Source organism: Protopterus annectens, chromosome 1.part1 (genome assembly GCF_019279795.1).
Source record: "Protopterus annectens isolate FY-2018-M chromosome 1.part1, PAN1.0, whole genome shotgun sequence".
NCBI classification, from domain to species: Eukaryota; Metazoa; Chordata; order Ceratodontiformes; family Protopteridae; genus Protopterus; species Protopterus annectens.
In genome coordinates, this window is record NC_056726.1 from 815,074,382 (window position 1) to 815,091,020 (window position 16,639).

General features: G+C 43.1%; 1 protein-coding gene across 1 annotated transcript in view; it reads left to right on the forward strand.

Moving 5' to 3' along the window:
* Positions 1-16,639, forward strand: part of TLN1 (talin 1) — a 3,443,760-nt gene that overhangs the window by 1,474,922 nt on the left and 1,952,199 nt on the right. The window contains exon 14 of the mRNA XM_044078439.1: positions 10,999-11,075. Within this exon, the coding sequence (XP_043934374.1) occupies positions 10,999-11,075 (77 nt within the window). The remainder of the gene's footprint in view (positions 1-10,998; positions 11,076-16,639) is intronic.

Below are 16,639 nucleotides of genomic sequence, written 5' to 3' on the forward strand. Positions count from 1 at the left end.
GGTACATAAGCAGGGGGGTACCCACTCCTACCCCTTTTGCAGACTAGCCATGGCGTTGTGGAACACGGCCTTGACATACCAAATACAACTACAAGCTCAATTCCTGCCAGGAAAGCTAAATACTCTGGCAGACAAAGTAAGCAAAAATCTCATGGACCCCCACGAATGGAAACTGGAACCATGGATTTTCAACATGTTGACATGCAAATGGGGGAGTCTAGGCATAGGTCTTTTTGCCTCACTCCAGAACTCTGTTGGACAAATTCTGCACAAGAACTCATCACAAAAAGCTTGGAAAGTGGATGCTCTATCATTCAGCTTGAAAAACCTATCAGTCTATGCTTTTCCCCCTCTGCCTCTGCTCTCCAAAGTTCTACTAAAAGTCAGACAGGACAAACAAAAAATAATTCTGATTGCTCCAGGCTGTCCTCGCCAACACTGGTACCCACTCCTGCGCAATGTGTCACACCTTCCTCCGTGGCACCTGCCTTCAGACACCTTACTTACTGTCTCAGCAGAACAACCAAATTCTGCACACTCTTCTCCAAACTTTGAATCTTGCAGCGTGGCTAATCACCTAAAATCATCCTTAGCATCCCTCCGCAAACCTGTGATGGATATCATTTTGGAGGAGAGAAGGCCTAGTACTAGAAAATCTTATGCTGACAAATGGAAAAGATTCTGTGTCTGGAACCAATCACAAGGATTAAGCACAGCAGTGCTTAATATTCCTCAGATTTTACAATACTTAACGGAGATGCTTCACAAATGCCTGTCCTTTTCTTCCATAAAAATCTCATTACAACACAGAACCTCCCCTCTTTTCTCATCCCCTGCCAAAGCAGTATCTTAGAGGGGCCAAAAACTTAAGACCTCCCAGGAGAGCTCCAGCCCCCTGCCTGGGACCTCAATTTTGTATTGGAAAAACTCACTCTCCTTCCTTTCGAGCCAGCTGCTACTGCAGATCTAAAATTTCTCTCCTGGAAAACAGCTTTCCTTTTAGCAGTCACTTCAGCTAGAAGGATTTCTGAATTACAGGCTGTTATGGCAGTGGAGCCTTTCATTATTTTTCATGCAGACAGGGTGTCACTCAGGACCAATCCATCCTTCATTCCTAAGGTGGTATCCAGTGTGGCTCTTAATCGGGCCATTCATTTGCAAACTTTCTTTCCCAATCCACAGAACAAGGGGGAGTGGATTCTGCATTCATTGGATGTATACAGACAACTTAGATTTTACTTAAACAGGACAAATTCTCTAAGAAAATCTGAACTACTGGTGGCATTTGCTGCAGGGGCAGAGGGAAATGCTATTTCAAAGCAGACTGTTTCCAGATGGATAAGCCATTGTATTCGTTTCTGCTATATGCACCGTGGTAAAACTGTCCCCCAGGGGATCATATCTCATTCCACCAGGGCTGCATCTTCTACAGCCTTTCTCAGAGGCGTTCCTACCAAAGACATTCTAGAAGCTGCTACCTGGAGCTCCATTCATACGTTCACCAAACATTACTATTTACCTTTCTTCTCTAAATCCAGAGCTGGCTTTGCCACTGCTGTCCTGCAGGGCCTTATAGCTGGTCCTAATGTTGTATAAATTCATCCTCCCAACCATAGCTTTGGGAATCTACCCAAATGTAGTGACTGCAACAGTGAAACATGAAGAACATAGTACAGTTGTGTACACTTTTCCAAGATACACAAAATACAACTCCACTAAGTAATTGGCTATCAAGCAAGGATCCAAGACCATAAAAGGTGTTTGGAGTCTTTATGGTCTTGGATCCTTGCTTGATAGCCATTTACTTAGTTGAGTTGTGTACACTTACCATAAATGTAGATGTTCGAGTGTATTCACTGTTGCAGTCCTGGTTACCCACCCTGCAGCCCCGTTTTTCTCTTACTATACCTGTACTTTTACTATGCTGAAAAGCTTTTTTGGTGTATTTGCTTTTGTTTGGAGGTATATATATATTTTTTTGTTTTAAATTATATGTATATATATATATATATATATATGTGTGTGTGTGTGTGTGTGTGTATATATATATATATATATATATATATATATATATTTTTTTTTTTTTTTTTTTTTTGCGCTCCCTATTTGGAGGGCAGCTGACATCTGGGGCAAGAAATTCTGATGTAATGGCATCGGCTGCATGTTTTATACCCCTGATGTCATGGAAGAAGGGACAACACCCGATGCAGGACCCAAGACTTTGTTAATCAGGCCGACTCTGGGAAACCTGCCAGCAGATTACCCAAATGTAATGACTGCAACAGTGAATACACCCTAACATCTACATTTATGCGAAGTGTACACAACTGTACTTTACTTCCCTATGCTAGGCAAAGATGCCTGGTTGACAACTCTAGATTTAAAAGAAGCATACCTGCACATCCCTATCAGGGAATTTTGCAGAAGATACCTACACATCAAAGCAGGCTACTTGCATTATCAGTTCTTTACTGCCCTTTGGCTTGTCTACTGCACCCAGGGTATTCACATAGTGTCTGGCTCCAGTAATTGCATTTTGCAGGCAAAGAAATATTCAAATATATCCATACCTGGACGATTGTCTAATTCAGGCAGAAAACCAGGCCGTACTTTTAAATCATCTGGTGTTTGTAAAAAGGGTTCTAACTTGTCTGGGGTGCACCTTAAACTAAAAGAAATCACAACTGGTACCCTGTCAACAGATTACATTCCTGGGTGCAAGCTTGACTACAACTGCCCGGATGGTTTTCCTCACGCCAGAGAAGCAAATTCATTTGGTAACCTACTTCAAACAAGTGGCCACAAAAACACTGCTCTCTGCAAGATAAATACTGCAAGCCTCTGGGTTCGTGGCCTCCTGCATTCTTCTTCTTCTATATGCAAGACTGCATATGAGGAAACTACAATAGTATCTAAAAAGTCTATGGAGTCAACATTGTCACAGCCTGGAAACAATGATTCCTATCATACATTGCTTACACCTGGAGTGTCTATGGTGGCCAGAGACCTGCCACCAAAACAATGGACTTCCATTCACACTACCCCCTGCTGCCCAAACCCTAACTACAGATGCATCAGACTATGCATGGGGGAGCTCACCTGGCAGGGAAGTGCATTCAGGACAAATGGAACCCAAATCAAATACACCTACATATCAATCAAAAAGAAATGTTAGCTGTACAGAATGCTCTGACAGCCTTCAAGGACTACATTCTTCCAAGCCAACTAATGGTAACGGATGGGCAACACCACGGTTATATGGTACATAAACAAGCAGGGGGTTACACATTCCTACTCCCTCTGCAGACTAGCCATAGCATTGTGGACACAACCTTGAGCTACCAAGTGTACCTACAAGCTCAATTCCTGCCAGGAGAATTGAATACACTGGCAGACGGACTAAGCAGAAACCTCATGGACCCACACGAATGGAAACTGGAACCACGGATTTTCAACATGTTGACAAGCGAATGGTGGAGCCCAGACCTAGATCTATTTGCCTCCCCCAGAACTACCAGTTGGACAAGTTTTGCACAAGGACTCCCCACAAACAAGCCTGGAAACAGGATGCTCTGTCCTTCATCTGGAAAAACCTGTCAGTCTACGCCTTTCACCCTCTGCCCTCCAAAGTTCTATTAAAGGTCAAACAGGACAAACCAAGGATGATTTAGATTGCTCCAGACTGGCAGTGCCAGCACTGGTACCCCCTCTTGCACAGTGTGTCACAAATATCTCCATGGCACCTGTCTCAGACCCCCATTCCCTGCCGTCTCAGCAGTAGAACCAAATTCTGCACCCTCAGCTTCCAACATTGAACCGTGCAGCCTGGCTAATCACTTAAATTCAACCTTATCCCTCAGCAAACCTGTGATGGATGTCATCTTGGAGGCGAGAAGACCTAGTACTAGAAAATCTTATTCTGACAAATGAAAAAGCTTCTTTGCCTGGAACCAATCTTTAGGGATAAGCACAGCAGTGCTCAAATTACCTCAGATTTTGCAATACTTAATTGAGATGCTTCACAAGAGCCTGTCTTTTTCCTCCATTAAAATCCACACCTCCGCTATTTCAACTCACTATAACACAGAACCACCTCTCTTCTCCTCTCATCCTCTGCCCAAGCAGTATCTCAGAGGGGCAAAAAACTTGAGACCACCCAGGAGAGCTCCTACCCCTGCTTGGGACCTTAACTTTATTTTAGAGAAACTCACTCTACCCCTTTCGAGCCAGCTGCTACTGCAGACTTACAATTTCTTTCTTGGAAAACAACCTTCCCTTTTACAATCACTTCAGCTAGAAGGTTATCAGAATTACAGGCCCTTATGGCAGTGGAGCCTTTCATCATCATTCATGCGGACAAGGGTATCTCTCAGGACCAATCCATCCTTCATGCCCAATGTGGTTTCCACTGTTGGGTCTTAATCAGTCCATTCATTTGCCAACCTTCTTTCCCAATCCACAGAGCAAAGGTGAACGCATTTTAAATTACTTGGATGTGCACAGACAACTTGGATTCTGTTTGGACAGGACTAAATCTCGAAGAAAATCTGAACAATTGCTGGTAGCATTTGCTGCAGGGGCAGAGGGGGAGGCAATTTCAAAACTAACCATTTCTAAATGAATAAGCCATTGCATTTATTTCTGTTATAAGCACCATGGAAAACCTATCCCCCTGGGGATCAGATCTCACTTCACCAAGTCTGCATCTGCAGCCTTTTTCAGAGGTGTTCCTACCAGGGATATCCTAGAAGCTGCTACCTGGAGTTCTGTACATACTTTTGCCATGTATGATCATTTACCAAGTTTCTCTAAATCCAGAGCTGGTTTTGCCACTTCCGTCTTGCATGGCTTTATAGCTGCCCCTAATGCTGTATAAACTCCTCCTCCCAACCATAGCTTTGGGAATCTACCCAAATATAATGACTGCAACAGTGAAACATGAAGAAGAACATAGTACAGTTGTGTATACTTACCATAAATGTAGATATTAGTGTATTCACTGGTTCAGTGCTGGTTACCCTCCCTCCAGCTCCCAAGTTTTTTCTGGCTATACCTTTACTTTCCTTTACTACGCTTAAAAGCCTGTTTGGTATATTTGCTTTTCGTTGGAAGTATACTTTTGTGTTTTTGTATTTTATTTGCTCCCTGTTAAGGGGGGCACCTGACATCTGAGGCAAGAAAAACTGATGTAATGGCGTCTGCTGCATGTTTTATACCCCTGACGACCTGACGTCATGGAAGAAGGGACAGCAACCGACGCAGGACCAAGCCTTTGTTAATCAGGCCGACTGAGGGCAACCTGCCAGCAGATTACCCAAATGTAATGACTGCAACAGTGAATACACTCGAACATCTACATTTATGGTTAGTGTACACAACTGTACTTTTCAGTGTACAGTTGTCCCACATTCTGAGAGAGCATCATTGTGTGGCAGACAAGCTGAGCAGTTCAAGGGCAGACGCTCACTAATGAAAACTAGATCGCAACTCTTACACGATTTGATACATCTGTGGGTAGTTCCTCAAGTAGACCTGTTTGCTTCTGATCAGTCAGCTGTAAGATTCTGTTCCATCATTCTGGTCAGGAAAACAGAGGTCGTCTTTTCCTTGGACAGGAATGATCGGTATGCTTCTCCACCCTTTTTACTAACATCCAGGGTACTTCTGAAGATTCAGAAGGAATCACTCAGGATGATTGTGTTGACTCCATTCTGGCCCATGCAGTAGTGGTTCTCCCTTCATTTGGAAATGATGGGGGAGATCAGCACAAGGTTCATCACATGCTGGATCATCTCCCGCAAGAGCTGGGGTGTTTGACTCTGACCCCAGTCAACTTCAGTTGACTGCCTGGATGATAGGATCTTAATTCTCTTTAGGCACATATTTACTGAGAAGGTATTAGTGGAGGCAAGAAAGCCTGCTATTAGAAAATGGAAAAGGTTTTCTAGTTGGTGTCAACAATGTCACCAGCACACATTCAGGGATAGTTATTCTCCAGTTTTACAATGTTTGTACGACTTACTATCATTTGGCCTTTCGTACTCCTCCATCAAGTTCAGTTATTGGCCTTTTCAGAATGTCTGCCCATGGATGATCCTCTTTCAGTACATTCTCATGTTAAAATATTTTTGAAAGGAGCTTTGCATTAGAGGTTTCCATGAAAAACAGTGGCTCCTCCTTAGGTTATTTTTTTTGGAGAAGCTAACCCTGAACCAGCTTAACCCATTTGACTTGATTTTCTTAATACAGAAGACTATTATACTGATTGCTTTGACATTTGCAAGAAAGATATCAGAGTTGTGAGCTCCTATGGTGAGTCACCGCTACCTTATTTTCCACATGGGCATGGTTTCTTTGAGAACTAACTCTTTTTATTTTAAGCCAAATTGTCAATCTTCCCATTTTCTTTCCCTGAACCTAAAAATGGGGTAGAAAGGATACTGCATACCTTGGATGTCCTCAGACAACTCTGGTATTATCTTGGCAGAACTAAATCTTTCAGATCTTTGAATCGGTTGTTCATTTCTTGTGAAGGTAAGAAGAGACGGCCTGTCTCAAAGCAGACTATTTCCAAATTGCTTCTAAGGCCCATTCTCTTTTGTTGTACTTGCTACAGCATAACTATTCTAGGCAGGGTCAAGGTCCAGTAAACCAGATCCTTGACTTCATTTATGTTTTTTTGGAAAAGGTTGGATTGTAGAAGTATTCTAGATGCAGCACCCGTAGTCCTCTTTACATATTTTTACAAAGCAGTATAAGCCTGATTCCTGCTCTAGGTCTAGATCAGGCTTGCAAAGATCATTCGCCAAGGACGCGTAGGCTTTTCCCTTTCCACTTTCCAAAATTTGTAAGCTATGGTAATCTATATAGCCAAGGCTGCTGTAGCAGTGATCAATATGAAGAACATGGTACAGTTGTGCAAATGAACTTACCACAACAGTAGATGTTTGAATTCTCACATAGTAGATATTTGAATGATTGCTGTTGCAGTAACTGCTCCCTTCCCTATGCCCCCTCGTTTCTTGGTGTGTTGTTTTTGCCAGGATGTGGACTGTTTGTTGTTCCTAGTGTTGCCCTTTCAGGGCTAAGCCTCCGTCTCTGGCATGAAGGCTCTGAAGAGTCTGGTAGCCAACCCTGTCGTTTTAGTCAGCATTGCTCAAGGTGGGTAATGGCTTGGGCTCGTGGAAGGGGAGTAGTAATACTGGTTTGCTAGATGAGTTCCAGTAATGATAGAAGAGGAAAACTAAAGGTAGTATGGCAGATTTGCGGCAGCGAAGGTCACCAGCAGGGGAGGAGGATTATGATGGCATGTATTTAAATTCCATCTAAAACTGTTTGGGAGCTTAAGAAATTTTTGGGAGAAGTAATCTGTTTTCAGCAAGGATATTTGTGTGTGGACTAAGACATGGTTTGCGAAAGCGAGGATGTATTGGAATATGCAAGAGAGAGTAAATTTCTGAAGAAATGTATTAGAATATTTGGAATGGAAAATATGAACTCTAGTAGAAATTCAGAAATAATTTACATAATATCCATGGTTTAATAACTGGGCTAGGCTGGATAGAAATTTTTCACAAGAGCGTGTGTATTTAAAAGCTTTGATATACATATCCAGTAAGTATTTCATATCATACACTATTAAAAACTAAAATGAAGATGCAAGGTAATGAAGTAAAACTCTCATACTAGTCCTTTTCTACTTATGTTAGTGAGAGAGATTTAAGAAATGGGTAGTGGAAATCAGAGTTTACTGAAGACAAATTTCTTCAGAAGGGATGGCGAGTGGGAGAAAATGGAGTTTAAAAAACAGGGTAGAAATGAGAGTGTGAGTGAGACAGGAAAATAACAGGAATTGTTTGGAGGGGTTGGCAAAGGTTAAAGTATTGTAAAATAAGGGGAATAGCTCAGTGCAAGAGGAGGAACAACTGCAGAGTTCTAAAGAGAAAATAAGGGAATATTTGGCTATGCATAAGTTTAAAAAGGTTGCTGTTAAACAACTTTTTAATAACACCAGAGCACAAAAACTTTTCACACAAATAAGGGAACTGAAAGTCAAAAGTAAGTTTTTTTTCCCTCCCAAACTTACAGAGCCTCTGACAAGAAAAATAATCAGATCCTACTGATGTGTTGCATATATATATAAAAACTAAGAAAAGGCACAAATGGAATCTTACTGCATGCAGTAACATGCATCTTTCTGCACTATTGCTCTCATCTTCATTTTTTCCTGTCTTAATTATATTGTAACTTGTCTCTTTTTACCCGTTACTAATACTTTGACTTATTTGTAAATATCTATCGCTAACTACCTAAAAAATGTCATTTTATCCACAAGTACTACAAATATCTACAGCTTACTATTCTAAAATATCTTTTTCCACAAGTATAAATTTTTTTTTTCTCCCCTTGGATGATTCATGAAAAACCTACTTTTAGTTTCTGTATAGAATTATACTACTGTAACTTCCTTACTGCATGTTTTTCACTATGGATTATTATGTAAAACTCTGAATTTATTATTATAAATTGTGTATGTTTTTATGAAAATTACTTAATCACTGGATCTTTTCTCCTCGGGTCTCCACTGAAAATGGGCCTCTGGGTCAGCTGGACCAACCCGGTTAACAGATGTCAAATAAGATAAATTCATGGAAGTCTTAATTATAAAAAGGTTAGAAGAAGATTCATAGGTGTTGTACTAGGCCAATGATCACTAGGGCCTTTACAAGCCTAGCCATGCATCCCAAATCTCTGACAAGTTCTGGTACCCTTAATAGGCATAATCAGGGGCTTGGGAATGAAACATTTACAAGTAGAGGCCTGGAAGATGAACCATTTATCAGGTGTCTGCGTCCATTAGAGATGTAGGTGACAAACCAGGGACGAATGTCATGTTCCCCGTCCAGTTGTCCAAGTTATACTTTGGTTTAGGAAGGAACTCTGCGTCAGATGAATGAGGGCGTCTGTTTCAGAGAATGCGTAGTCTCTGGGATGCGTACTTTTCTTTCCAGCAGGTCCTGTTTATATCACAGACAAGGTTTATGTCTTTGGAACGGATAATACCGGTGCTGTTTGTTTTGTGGATGTTCAGGATTTCCATCAGGGTTGGGGTTTGATAATGCCTTGTATGCCAGGGATAGATCTCCCCTCAACAGCTTTTCGGAAATGGAATACAAGGATGGTACCTTTAGGCAGTGTGCATAGGACATGTTACCTACATCCTGCATTCTTTTTGTGAGAAACCTCTGTGGACATTCCAATTGTTGGATGTGCTTGGTTAGGAACATACTGAAGGGAGCGTTGTACTCAGTGATGGGTCTGATAAATGCCAAATGTAGTGGAACAATGACTTCCTTGGACCTAGATGCCATAACTTTGTGTATAAGTTGCACAGCGTAGAATAATTTTTCTCACTACTTTAGACACATGATGGTCAAAGGCTAGATTACTTTCTGTGTGTCCCCAAGTCTCTGACTACTGGGTCAACTCTTAGGGGTGTGTTAATATAATTACCTGAGGTGGATGACTTCCTGAAGGATACTGTTATGTATTTCTTGATTTAGTTTGTCCATGGTGGCTCTGGCATCAATTGTCTGTGTAAACCCTTCCTGGAAAATATCTGTCTGTGGGGGATTATATGACCACTCCTAATTTGCAGTCAGCTGCTGACACTGGCCGTTATGTCAGAGAAGTAAATGCCAAAAAGGAGCAGCCCCAGGACCGATCCCTAAGGGACTCCGCCTTTGGCTTGTTTGTGGAGGTGAACTCTGCAGTTCTAACTTCCCAGGCCCTCTCTGTGAGCAAGTTGGGTATCCACTGGGTGACATAAGGGTCTTATACCTAACCTCTTGAGTTTGTCAACAATGCCTGAATTGGGGTATAGTGTCAAATGCCTTGGCCAGGTTAAGGTGTGCAGTGTGAACCATTGTGTTCTCATCCATTGCTTTGGTGACATTTTCAAAGAAGTCAACCAGGTTGAGTAGGCATGACCTGCCCTTGAAATCAAATTGGGTTGGGTCCAGTGTCTGGAGATTTCCTGAGTCGTCATTGAACATTTCCATGGTCATTCTTTCCATGGCTTTGCATGTGAGACTAGTGAGATTTATATATCTATAGTTTTAAGCGTCTGTAGATAGCCCACCTTTTTGCATGGGGATTACTGTTCTCCGTTCATGTGGCATGAAGCCTTTTTGTAGGCTACAGTTAAATAGCAATTCCAGAGGGCCTGATGGGTCATGTTTTGTGGTATATAAAAGGCATCCTGTTTTATTGTCTGGGCCCATTTATGCTGTGTTCTTGGCCTTCGAGAGAGCTTTAAGGACCTGTTCCCTAGTGATAGTAGAGGGGGTTATATCTGATGGCATTTCTTGAAGGAAGGTTGAGGGGGAGAGAGGGGTAAAGCTGGCAATTCATTTGTCAGCCAAGTAGGTTTGCTATATCTTCTGGCTCAGTATAGGCGGCTCCATCATCAGAGCTCTGCACACAATTGTGTACTGACTTTGAGGTTGAGGACATAGCTAAATAATGGTGTGTGGTTGTCCTTTACCTGGAGGCCAAATTGGTTAAGGCAGCTAGATGTGCCAAGAAAGACAAAAGCAATGCTATGGAAGCAAATGAATAGAGGCATATGTTATTGCTAGGGGCAACGTGGGGTCCTAGCTACGAAATATATACTTCAGAAAAGCTTTCAAATAGTTAAACAAGAAGTATAAAATAAGAATTGTAAGAAGGTCCCACCCACTGCTTCATAGTAATGTCCAGTTTGTTAAACTGAATACTGTTATACCTGTGGGCAGGTATCCTCTATAGACTACAGAAATGGGTTTCTGATTACATGCATCTGATTACATTTTTCTTTACAGCTTTTCAGAAAGATGCATTATTAAAAAGCATCTTAAGGTCTTAATGTACAAGCTATATTTGTTGCAGATGATTACTTGCTATGCATTGAGAGTAAAATCTTTTTTTGTCTCTGACACTATTTATTTTTTCAAACAGAAAAAGAGCAAGGACCACTTTGGGCTTGAGGGAGATGAGGAATCTACAATGTTGGAGGATTCTGTCTCACCAAAGAAGTAAGTAAATTACATAAAAATCGGATCTGTTTAATCTGGATAAAGGCTCTGTTGAAGAGAGGCTTCTGACTGATAATTTAACCCAGAAGTGATGCACCTTAACCTCGGGGCGTTGTATTCTTTAATGGGTCTAATGAGGGATGAGTACAGTGGGACAATGACCTCCTTTGTTCTGGATGAAAAGCCCTTGGTAAAGTGTGCTACATAGATGGATTTCCTGACTGTTGTGGCAATGTGGTTATCGAAGGTGAGACCACTGTCCACCTGTGTCCCTAAGTCTCATCACACTTTCAGTGTTTAATGTACTGTCACCTATGTGGCAATTCACGGGTACATGTTTTTTCCCCAAAGGGAATAAGTATACATTTCTTGGTATTGAGCATGAGCCCATGGCTCTGGCACCAAGCATCTGTTTCTGTAGGGCACTTTTGTAGAATATCCACATAATTTGGGGATTCAATAATGGCTCCCAGTTTGCAGTCATCTGTGAACTTTGTTAGCCAGAGTCCCTTAGTGTTGGCCTGTATTTCAGAGAAGTAGATGCCAAACAGGAGCGGTCCCAGGACTGAACCCTGAGGTACTCTACTTGTCACTTGTCTGGAGCTGGATTTGGAGTCTGCTACTTGTACAAGTGTGAGCTCTGTCAGTAAGCCAATTGGCAACCCATCGAGTGATGTAGGGATTAATGCCCAGCTTAGTAAGTTTATCTATGATTCCAGAGTGAGGGATGGTGTCGAAGGCCTTGGCGAGGTCCAGATAGGCTTTGTGGACCAGCTTACCCATGTCCACGGCTCTGGAGACTGATTCGAAGAAGTCAGTCAGGTTCAGGAGACGAGATCAGCCATGATAATACGTTCCATGGCCTTGCAGATCAGGCTCGTCAGACAGATGGGGCGGTAGTTCCCAGCATCCAGGGTGGATCCCCCCTTGTGGAGTGTGATAACTGTAGCTGTGCGCCACTCAGTGGGCATGAAGCCTGAGGTGAGGCTGTGATTAAACATGACACCTAGGTGATGTGCCAGTTCATTTTGTAGTTCATGTAGTACACAGCCTGAGATGTCGTCTGGTCCCATGGAAGCTGTATTCTTAGCTTTGGAGAGTGCGGGTTTTACCTGTGTGGCCGTTATTACTGGAATTTGGAAATCTTTCGGTATTGAGATGAGCCTTTTAGGAGGTGAGAGGAGGGTGAAGTTTGCACTGAATCTGAAGAGACATAGAGGAGCTCTCTGATTATGTAGCCCAGGCAGGTATGACCCTAACCCTGAGCAGTATCCTTCCTTCACCAAGAATGATGCCACAATATAGAGACAAGATGATCAGCTTTAACAATTGGCTTAATGTCTGGTGTCATTCAAAGGGGATCCAGTGTCTGTCTGCCTGGGATGACATGCTTGACAAGCCACGCTGCTTCGCAAGGACGGCTTGCACCTGTCACCCCTGGGATTCCGGATATTGGCTAAGGCTCTTGCCACCCCATAGTGCCTTTTTAGGCAAGGCTCAAATTCTAAACCTACCACCCTAGAAAACAAAAATGGGAAGAAATTGAGGGTAATGCTGCTCAATGCCAGAAGTCTAAATCTCAAAATGCACGCACTCGAGGCCCTTCTCAGTATGGAGAACATCGATGTCTGTGCTGTAACTGAAACCTGGTTCAAGGCTCCTGAGAGCACCCCGGCACTATTAGGTTTTACCTCATATCATGCCCGCCCCAAAACCCGGACCACTCCACAAAAGGAGGGTGTATTCATATTCATAAAGGATACTCACACCTCCAGGTTGGTGGCAACGCATGAAGCTCGGAAACCATCCAGGTGCAACTAACCATAGGCAAAACTGCTCTACAAATTGTAGCATGCTACAGGCCACCCTCTCAAACTCAGGAACCCCACACAGCCTTCCTGAAGACACTGGAGGGTATAAATGCATCTCCAAACACCATCATATTGGGTGACTTCAACTACCCGAATATAGACTGGGAACATTACTCAAGCCCTAACTTTCTAGCCCAACGGTTCCTGGAGTTCATAAATTCAAATACCATGGAACAGCTAGTCACTGTTCCCACGAGAGGAGAAAATATACTAGATCTCATTGTCACAAACATGGGGACAAAATGCTCCACACCGGAAGTATATCCTCATTGGTGAGATCTGATCATAAACTAATCTCACTGGAAATCCACATCCCGCCCCCCCCCCAAACAAAAAGACCATAGTGAAGAACTTCTCTAAAGCAAACTTCACACTACTCAAGACTGGTGTGGTATCCTTCAAGGCCCCTGAGTCAGAGGAAACCACAACCCAAGCTGGAAGCCCTTACAAATGCCTTCTATGAACACCTCCAGGACTGCATGGATCAGGCAATCCCAAATAAAACCAAGACTCTTTCCACAAAGGGCAAACGTCCAGTCTGGTGGACCCCAGCCATTAACAAACTTTACAATAAGAGGAGAAAGCTATTACATGATAGAACAAAATCCATAAAAGGGAAGTCACCCCTGATCATTATTAGTAAAAAATACGAGCACTCATAAAATCAACTAAGGCCAATTTTGAGAGAAAATTGCCATGGATTCAAAGGACAATCATAAGGCCTTTTTCAGCTATGTTAGGAACCTGGGTGGAAACTCACAGATATGCTCAGAATTAGTCCAAAATGATACAAAAATCACTGAACCCACAGACATTGCCAACATACTGGCAGACAGGTTCAGTCCAAACTTCACCCCCTCTCCCCCCCAAAGGAGAGATAACTATCCCAGCAGAGTGTAGCCTCCCGGACATCTCAAATGCGCAGGTGAAAGCTGCTCTCTAAAGCTAAAACACAGCATCAATGGGACCGGATGGTGTCCCGGCTGTGTGCTACACGAGCTAAATGAGGAATTAAACCCACACATAAGGCAGCTGTTTAATCTCAGCCTTACCACAGGATACGTGCCCAAGGAGTGGCGACGGCAACTGTGGTCCCACTCCACAAAGGTGGCGCCCACGGACCCTAGTAATTACCGCCCATAAGCTTAACAAGTCTAGTCTGCAAAGCTATGGAGAGGATCATAATGGAGCTCATAAAGAAAGATATAGGGACTTGCAGACATTGGACCCGACCCAGTTTGGCTTTGTCAAGGGAAGATCATGCCTTTTGAACTTGGTCGACTTCTTGAAATAGTCACCAAGGCCATTGATGAGGAAAGGCAGTCCATACAGCCTACCTTGACCTTGCAAAGGCTTTCGACACAATACCCCACTCCGGTATTGTAGAAAAACTTACCAGCTTAAATGTAAACCCATATGTCACAAGATGGGTTGCAAACTGGCTTAAGGTCAGAACCCACAGGGTTAGAGTTGCTGGCGCTGTGTCAGACTCCAAGCCGGTCACAAGTGGTGTCCCACAGGGCTCGGTCCTTGGCCCCTATTGTTTGGCATCTACTTCTCAGAAGTACAGGCCAACATGGGAGGACTTTATTGACAAAGTTTGCAGATGACTGCAAACTGGGCGCCATAGTGGAAAGTGCATCGGACACGGATATCCTTCAGAAGGGACTCACGGAAACAGATAGCTGGTGCCAGAGCCATGGCCTGAAGTTAAACGCCAAAAATGTATAGTCATACCCTTCGGGAAAAACAAGGTAACCCCAAGCTACCATATAGGTGGCAATCCACTAAGCACAGAAGAGGTTATCAGGGACCTGGGGACCCAGGTTGACAGTGGCCTTTCTTTGACACTCACATTGCTAAAGTGGTTAGAAAGACCTTCTACATTGCCCACCTGATCATGAAGGGATTCACATCCAGATCTAGTGAGGTCATTGTTCCCTGTACTCTTCACTTATCAGACCAATGATCGAGTACAATGCCCCATTCGGGATGTATCTCACCCGACATCTGCAGCAATTGGAGAGACCCCAAAAGTTCCTCACCAAAAGGATAAAGGGACTCCAAAATCTGTCATATGCTGCCAGATTGAAGAAACTCCAGCTCTATTCAGTCGCATACCGCCTGCTCAGAGGTGACATGTGCCTGACATACAAGGCCATGTCCAACCCAGAATTAATGGACATGCTCCACCTCAAAAATCCAAATCCACCAAAACCACTAGAGCAAGCGACTTAAACCTTAGCACGGATATAAATAGGAAGTGCTGGAGGGATAGATTTATCACTCAGAGACTCCCTATGCTGTGGAATAAAATCCCGGTCCATGTGAGGCAGAGCACCTCGCTGACTCTGTTCAAGAGAAATCTAGACCTGTGGATGGGAGATCGTAGGTTTACCCCGGGAATCATCTCTGGGTCACTGCTGGACAGAGGCATAACAAACTAATGGGCACAGTATTTTTTCATATAAGGGGTGGCGTAAGCCACAATAATTTGGGCTAGGCTTATAAATGCCTTAGGGCAGATAGCCTAGTATAAACCTATGAACCTATGAACCTATGTCTTCCAGGATATTGGCAATATCCTTGGGATCAGTATATTTAATACCATTCTGTTGTAGCTCAGAACAGATCTGAGCATTGCCATTTAGATTCTTGACATAGCTATAGAATGTTTTGTGGTTGTTTTTGGAATCTTTAGCAATTTTATTTTCGTAACTAGCTTTGGAGGATTTATTGAGGGATCTCAGCTTCTTACTGAGGCTGATAAGGGAGTTTTTGCCTCCTGGGATTTTCCTCTCTTCTGCAACAGTTTCTTCCTTATGGCAAGGGACCACCGGATTGGCTTTTTTTTTTTTTTTTTTTTTTTTTGGAGGAGAGCGTCTAGGTTCTATTGGGGATGGCACGATTCATGCACGAGTGGATGTGCTCGTATAGTGCCTTTGTGTAGGATTCAGCAGTCGAACATTCAGTTCCCGTCTACATGGGTGTCATGAAGTTTGTCACTTCTGATTTGAGTAGTATGAAGTTGACTTTGGAGAAGTTTTTTACAGAGGTTTCCTTACTGGGGATGGGGGGTGGGATGTGGTTGTCAAGGATGATTAGCTTATGGTTAGACCTGACCAACGAGGGGGTGACCATAGGTGTGGAGCATCGATTTCCCATGTTGGTAATGACCAGGTCCAGGATATTTGAGCCCCTGGTGGGACTAAGGATTAGTTGATCCAGGCCGTTGGAATTTATGAATTCCAATAACCGGTGGGCAAAGGTGTTGGGACATGAGTAGTTTTCCCAGTTAATGGCAGGGTAGTTGAAGTCACCCAGTATTAGGGTGTTTGTATCTTAATATTTTCCAGTATGTTTAGAAAGGTGTAGTGAGAGTCGTGGGGAATGGTTGGGGGATTGTAGCAAGCTACAATTTGGATTGCAGTCTTACCTAGTGTTAGTTTCACCTGGAGAATTTCAGACTCATTGTGTTGGGCATCTAGCCTGGTGTTGTGAATATCCTTGGTGAATATGGACACTCCACCTTTAGTGTTTTGGTCCTGGTTTGGTGGCTGAAACGTGTGGTAAGCATTGTAGCTTGGTATTGCAGGGGTGCTGTCTGGAGCCTTGAACCAGGTCTCAGTTATTGCACAGATATCGATGTTGTCCATTTTTAAGAGTGCCTCAAGAGAGTGCATTTTGAGGTTT